This window comes from Protomyctophum parallelum, assembly GCF_964188405.1.
Source record: "Protomyctophum parallelum genome assembly, chromosome: 7".
NCBI classification, from domain to species: domain Eukaryota; kingdom Metazoa; phylum Chordata; class Actinopteri; order Myctophiformes; family Myctophidae; genus Protomyctophum; species Protomyctophum parallelum.
This window is the reverse complement of record NC_139705.1, coordinates 42,612,942-42,620,441: the sequence shown is the minus strand read 5'-3', so window position 1 is coordinate 42,620,441 and position 7,500 is coordinate 42,612,942. Positions and strand designations below refer to the sequence as shown.

Here is a 7,500-nt window from a genome sequence, read left to right as displayed (position 1 = left end):
CAACACAACACAGCTTATATAGGACATGAAAAGCACCCTGAGGCTACAGTGGGGGTGGTTCATGAAGAGAAAAAAACACATCTACATATTAAAATATATCTAGTACATATTAAAACAGATGTACATGATTGCAAATTGCAATCATCCTTCAGGGAACTCTGGAGTTATGAGATGAAAAGTGTCCCGCTGTGTGCAGTGCGTGTGTGTATTTGTGGCGCACTGCCTGTGAACTGCACTGGGCATGCACACGTAATGCTGCATATTTTTAGAGCACTTGTGGGAGTTGTGTGTGTTTGAATGGGACTAGTAAGTCTGGTGGTTTCAGTTCTGTACAGTACTGTACGATGACTAATCCACATTGATGCAGCTACCAGAAATACTGAAGAGTTTATAACCTTTTGTTAGGCTGTAACAGTGTGTGTGTGTGTGTGTGTGTGTGTGTGTGTGTGTGTGTGTGTGTGTGTGTGTGTGTGTGTGTGTGTGTGTGTGTGTGTGTGTGTGGTTGCAAGATGGCGGCAGGAGTGAACGCCAGTTCACCAGCCAAAATGCACTAATTCCACACTAAAACACACCCGTCGTCAATGTAGGGAAGAAAGGTTATTATTATTATGGATATAACCAGATTGCTGCTCGCAATACGCCTCTTGTGCAGATCCAAATAAAATAATTCAAATGTGTGTGTGTGTGTGTGTGTGTGTGTGTGTGTGTGTGTGTGTGTGTGTGTGTGTGTGAGGGTGTGAGGGTGTGTGTGTGCGCGCGTGTGCGTGCGTGCGTGTGTGTGTGTGGACAAATATATACCAACAAGTTTTGACAGACACTGCATTCTCTAGTAAGAATGTGAAAATCTGATGTAATGTAATGTAATGTGTCCGAAATTTGGATCAATTATGTGGATAATGATACAAAATATATAATTGGTATGAATTCTGACAACACTGGAAGTACAAAATCTGTACTTTAATGCACATTACTTGAAGAATCATGCAGTGCAGTGAAATTCTTTTTTTTTGCATAGTTCCCATTGTGTCATTTTTTCCAAGAAAAACAAAGCAGAGGGAAGAGGGGGAGGTTAGGGAGATCAAGGCAGGAAAAGAAAGAAAGTGTGAGAGCTTTTGCCACACAAAGTACAGGTAAAGGGTTTTCTTCTGTGAGGTTCTTAGATATTTACAAGCTTTTTCCACAAACGGTACAACAAAAATATCTCTTAGCTTATTTACAAGCTTTGCTACAAACTGTACAACCAAAAAGTATCCCGAAGCCGAAGGTATCCATGGTGGCTCCAACATGGTGGCTTTAAAAAAAAAACCTCTGCCTCTCTTTCCCCCCCCCCGCTGCAGGTGAGTGGTGCTTCAGCTGTAGGACGTCAACAGTGACTGGACAGTGATGCCGTGTAGAGGCCCGCCCCTCTCGCTGCACCCCTCGTTCTTGCGTGAGGCCCATGTGACCTAGCCTGCGCCCGCACTCAGGGGGCCCAACACTGCCCGCTGGAGCCCACCCATGAATCCCAGCCCCGACCGTGGCAAAGAGTGCCTCCCTCCCAAGAAGAGGGAGTCTCGGCAAGGTTCGGCGGGGGAGCAGCAGCACGTCCCTCTGGACGAGTTCAAGCCCCCCGTGCCCCTCCGGAGCCGCTCTGCTTCGGGGCGAGGGGAGGGAGGAGCGAGGGAGGCCAGCGACGGCGACAGGGCTCTGACTAACCCCAACCCCCACCTCCTCCCCTCTCCTCCTCCGCCCATCCCTACCCCGGCACCACCAGGTGTCTCCCTGCCCCTGCCATGGCACCTGGCCTACTCACCCTCTGTTCCCCTTCCCCTTTTCCCGGGACAAGAGAGAAGGGGTTCGGGTTCTCCGTCCTGGAGGGAGGACCCGCTCTCCTCGCCTCTCCCGCACCACTCCCGGTGGTTTCGAGGAGAGGGGCCCCTCCGTGGAGAGAGGCCCCTCAGCTTGCCACCTCCGCCTGCCCCCCCGACGTCCTCGGCGAGTTCCTCCTTCAAAACACCCTTCCCGGCAGACTCCCGGGAAATGTGGTCCTACTTCAACAGCGTCCGGAGGGACTACAGTTCGGCTCTGTTCTCTCCGTCACACCTGTTCAGCCACCCTCCTCTGTATCCTCCCGACCCCGGCCTGGCCGAGGGCCGAAACCGCTACCTGCAAGGGAAGAGGCCTAACGGTCTGGACGGGTCGGGCAGCAGGGCTGTCTCCACCTCCAGACCGCCCCTTACAGGAGACTACGGTGCCGAGAGCAGCAGAACCAGGCTGGACGCGGGTCCGCACGGTTCCCATGCCAATGGCGGCCGGAGGCAGCAGGAGGAAATGGCGGGCCGTGTCCAAACGGGAGGGCCATTTTTCTCAGACCCCCACGCTCAGGAGGGCCCGGAGACACATTCCTCTCTGCAGGACAGGGACCCCCACGGGACGGTAAAGACCGGCTCCGGTCTGCTCTCCGTCAGTCCTCATCGCCTCGGCCCGGATCCCCGGGCAGGCAGAGGGGGGCTGATAGAACCCCTGGGCTTGCCGTCCGAGGCCCAGATCTACTACTCACTGGGTTCCGTGTACAACAACAGCCCCCATGCCCAGGCTTACCCTCTGTACGGCTCCTCAGGAACGCCTCAGTACAGCCTGCACAGGGAGCCGGGGCCCCGGCAGCACGCTCCCCGGACCTCGGCACACTCGCCCCTGAGCGTGCTCAACAGCCACGAGAGGCCCCAGCGAGACCGCGAGCGGGACAGAGACCAAGAGAGGCAACAGGAGCGAGAGCGGGACAGGGACAGACTCAAAGACCGAGACAGGGACAAGGAGCGAGACCACCACCACGACAACAACAAGGACAGAGAGAGAGACAGAGACGACGAGCGAGAGCGCCGGCGAGAGAGAGACCGGGGGAGAGAGTTGTCCCCTGGGCGGCATTCCCGTCCTCACGCCTCTCCGCCGGCCGCTCACCAATCCCCCCCCGCGCTCCTACCTCACTTCGCCAAGGGTTCCCTGATCGAGCTGGCCAGCGGGCGGCTGAAACGCGTGGAGGAGCTGCGGACGGAGGACTTCCTGCGGAGCGCCGACACCTCGCCGGAGTTCCACCTCAGCACGTGCACCGTGCTGCTCATCGGCCCCGGCAACGCACACGGCTTCAGCCACCTGCAGGTCCTGCTCACCGACCGCAACACTCAGGTCAGCTTCCACCATGCTGGAAAGACGTAGTCGCATGTTCTACTTAAGTAAAAGTTTCAATACTGCAATGTAGAAATACAGTTACAAGTAAAAGTCCGCAATTCAAAGTTCACCTGAGTACAAAAGTATTGGTATCAAAATGTAGGCTACCAAACGTAGAAAGTACGCAGAATGTCCCATTTCACAAGTTTTCAAATGTATAAAATGTATTTGAAAAATTGAGACCAGTCTGAAGTGAGTGGTGCAACAGCGCCCCCTGTTGGTACTCTAAACATATAGAGCACCGAAGTCCTGACGTAAATCGCTCATCCCTTCGATTCCCCTGGTTCGCGGAAGTAATTTCTCTATGGAGAATAACATGGGCTCATCTTAATATCGTCTCATATGAGCGTTGTGGTCCAAAAATAAACAAGCTGTCTCGGCATTATTGTCGGGGAGGTGTCTCTGTATCGTTTGCAACAGTCATGAAGTCACTCATATATGATACAGTCTGCTTCTAGCGAAAATGTAACTAATTCAGTAGCAGTAACATTAGCGTTTTCTCTCAGTCAGTTGATTCTTCATATCCATGAGTGAAACGGCCGGGGTGACGTGTTTATTTTTCAAACACAGTTCTTATATGAGGCGATCTAAAACCTCCCTATGGGGATTACAATGGAAATAAAGAAATACATGAACCTGTGTATTGACGCCCTCTACTGAAAGTGACGTCAGACTTCGGTGCTCTATTGGGACGGACATAGGGACATAGATAGGGACATTGTTGTTTCCTTGGAGTGGTTGCACCGCTCAAAAATGAAAACAGCAGATGTACAAGCTCAATGTCATTGTGACCTTGTAGATTGGCTATTTTCAAATGGCCGGAATGAAGTGGTTAATGAATGTTATTTGTTGTAATAATAATAAAAATCTATGAAGTAACTAGTAACCAAAAAAAATCAAACATAGTGGAGTAAAAGTACAATATTTGGATCAGAGATGTAGTGGAGTAGAAGTAAAAGTACTGGGAATTGGAAATACTCCAGTAAAGTAAAAGTACCTCAAAATGTTAATTCAAAGTGAATGTACTTGGTTACTTTATAGTTTACACCACTGGCTTCCTCCTAGGCAGTTACTTACACCTAATTTCAACCTGTGGTCAGGTCATATACTTCCTCACTTTGAATGTAACTTTTTTCAGCTAAACCAATTTTTTTTAATGTACTTTAGGCCTAATCTTACTGGTATATTTGTCACCTGTAGTACTGGCATAAATATATAAAATTGTGATTCCAATTTTTCTCTCAGGCACATTCTTAGAGGTTTCCATTCATATGGAAACTGTTTTGATTAGATGTAGTGGCATATTTTCTCTAAAAATAGTCATTCCAATTTTTCAAATCTTTCACTAGTTTGAAGCAGGCTTGTATGATAGGCCTACATGTATTTACAGGTAGGGCTTTTATTAGGCTACTAGGCTACTGTATTTGCAAATCCAAAATGCAGAAACTGGACCACAGTACTCACAGACTCCAGGCAGCAGATTGACGTTCACGGAGTTTACTGAATAATCCCCAAAAAAATGCACACAAAAAAGAAACAAAAAATACAGTCCTTGCACAAAGTACAGTTTATCTTCTGTTATCTTGACTGGAAGCCATGTTCCAATAAGAACAAAAACGCCCGAAATTACGGTCAAAACAGTTGTATTCCACGTGTCAAACTAGCGTCTGACTGTCTTCTGCACTCTATATTGTTAAATAAAGACCAATTAACCTGCTGTCCTGCTCAATGCTCAGCTTCAGCAATACTGTTCATTCATACCATAGGGGGCGCTGTTTACCAATTTACTTTAAACAGTAATAATTATACTAAACACAAAAGCTACAGTATTAAAGCACAAATGCAATAAAAGACAATAATAAAATACAATGTACACATGTTTTTTGACAAATTCTGAAAACACTATTGTTAGCAGATCACCTAGTGTCTGCCCCAAGCACATAAATGCAAGGCATTGTGAGTTATAGCTTATTTTCTCAAATCTTTCAAAATCTTTCAAAATTAGGGAAATCTTCCTTGTCCTATATTCAAATTGGCTTAAAGGAATACAGACCATGTCATGCTTATGTTGATGACTCAGCCAAGGAGTTCCCACTGCATGCAGCCCAAATAGGGAGTATGTTTATCACCCCATGTGTCATGGCAGGCACTAACAAATCAGTCAGCTCCATATTATGGGCACAAAAGGGGACATGGCCAATTATATGGACATTATACTGATGACATCAGAGATCTGTATATCGCAATGAAAGGGACAAGGATTGACAGATACAGAGATGGGCATGAAAGAAACACAGGTAGACAGAAAGAAACAGACATCTCCATATATGGCCACAAAAGGGACACAGACAGACGGGTACAACGGGTACTCTTGACAAAGCCTCCGACACTATGACTCAGACATTTTGTGAATTGGTCGGATCAGCGGTATAAAATGCCCAAAATAGGGCCGCCAGATTTAAAGGTATATTCAGTGATTTCACTTAAAGGTATATTCAGTGATTTCACTCAAAAAACCTTAGGTTTCGTTTTTGGCTGTGGGACCCAGCCTTTCGTCCAATCAGGATAGAGAGTCAAAAACGAAACCTAAGGTTTTTTGACCCCCAGGGGTTAACTGGGGACAGGGAGGAACTCCTTATATGGTCAGCACACTCTATAGTAGGGAGGATTATCACAACAAAACAAAAAAATAAGTGATATTTGAATTAAGTGAAATCACTGAATATACCTTTAATTCAAATATCACTTCTTTTTTTTGTTTTGTTGTGATAATCCTCCCTACTATAGAGTGTGCTCTGCTGACCATATTTATTTATTTGTTTATTGAATGGATCCCCATTAGCTGACGCCGGGGCGACAGCTAATCTTCCTGGTGTCCATATAAAATACATACAAAAAGTACATAAATACATCATTACAATTCATTCTATAAAAGTAAATGCAACATAATAAGAATAACATTATGGTCATGTGGTCAGCTGTAACAAGTGTTCCTTTAAAGCATATTTGAAAGATAATTTATCTTGTGTTATATTAATGTGAGGTGGTAACATGTAACAAAATGATATTGATCGATACATAACTGTTTGTTTAAGGAGGTTCGTTTTTGGAGCAGGGAGTGTTAAATTACCGAGGCTGGCAATTCTGGTGTTATGATTATGTCACTTGATTTTAATAACTGTTTGAAGAAGTAATCGATTAGAAATTATGTTTCTAACAAACATGAGGACACTGCAATGGAGTTTGTTTTTAAAAGATAACCAGCCAGGAAAGGTGTTTATACAAATATTCAATATTTGTGGGAGTAGAACAATGAAATGCCAGTCTAGCAGCTCGGTTCTGAACAAGTTGTAGTTTGTTCAGGTCTTCTTGAGTCGCCGCTGACCATACAATAATAATAATAAAGGTGACAAAAATGACTGCATCACTTGACCCATGACTGAGGATGTCAAGTATGTGGAGCACTTCCTGACCATGGCTATACCTCTACCCATTTTAGTTACAATGCCATCAATATGGTCCGACCATGACAATTCACTGTCCAGTAAAAATCCAAGCAGTTTAGTTTTCTTAACCTGTTCTATTGGTATACCTGACATTGATAGATGCAGCTGAGGGTCTAAGGAGTTCCTCCCTGTCCCCAGTTAACCCCTGCCCCCTTTCTGAAACCAGCTCCTCGACACTCGCCCTACACACTTGCCCTCGATATGCGCGTTCACGCGAGGCTGCGCCATATTACGTGTCGTCCAAAACCAAGCAGCCTTGAGTGCAAGTGGCTTATAAAGCCCTCAAGAGCGAGTCTGTGCCGATCTAGACTCGATTGCCTTGTGCAGCCCTGCTCTCTGTCCGCATGGAAACCGCGACCTACAAATGGAAGTACCACCACAAATAAATGATAAATAAACTCCTCCTAAACAATCTTCATCTGATGCAGAATAGACAACGCTCCAACTGATGTTCACAAGGGCTCTTTATTTACCCCACCGTTTAAAACTATAAATGACACCACACAAACAAAACAACTTTTAACAAAATTATTTATAAACACCATGGATGTATATGACATGTCATTTTTGACAGTCATGCTGTATTTCCTTTTTCCATATTAATGAAATCCACATGTCACACAAACATACACGATGCAATGCAATATATCTGTACAAACAAAATAGCAGGTAACACAATTGCATGATGGTAACCATGGCAATGAATGGTGTCTGTTTCCTGTTTCTTCACAAGGAGGGCGAGTGTATTTCCAACAGTTTTTTATACCCAGCACCCTAATCAAGGGAACTT

General features: G+C 45.8%; 1 protein-coding gene across 2 annotated transcripts in view; it reads left to right on the top strand.

Moving 5' to 3' along the window:
* LOC310861569 (uncharacterized protein) overlaps positions 1 to 7,500 on the top strand; it is a 32,163-nt gene that overhangs the window by 22,611 nt on the left and 2,052 nt on the right. Inside the window, exons 1-2 of one of the 2 annotated variants that reach the window (XM_083769067.1) lie at positions 1,051 to 1,130; positions 1,338 to 3,162. In XM_083769067.1, the coding sequence (XP_083625193.1) occupies positions 1,498 to 3,162 (1,665 nt within the window). In that variant the 5' untranslated portion in view covers positions 1,051 to 1,130; positions 1,338 to 1,497. Of the gene's footprint in view, positions 1 to 1,050; positions 1,131 to 1,337; positions 3,163 to 7,500 lie in introns of those variants that run through there. The other variant, XM_083769066.1, reaches the window with a different exon arrangement.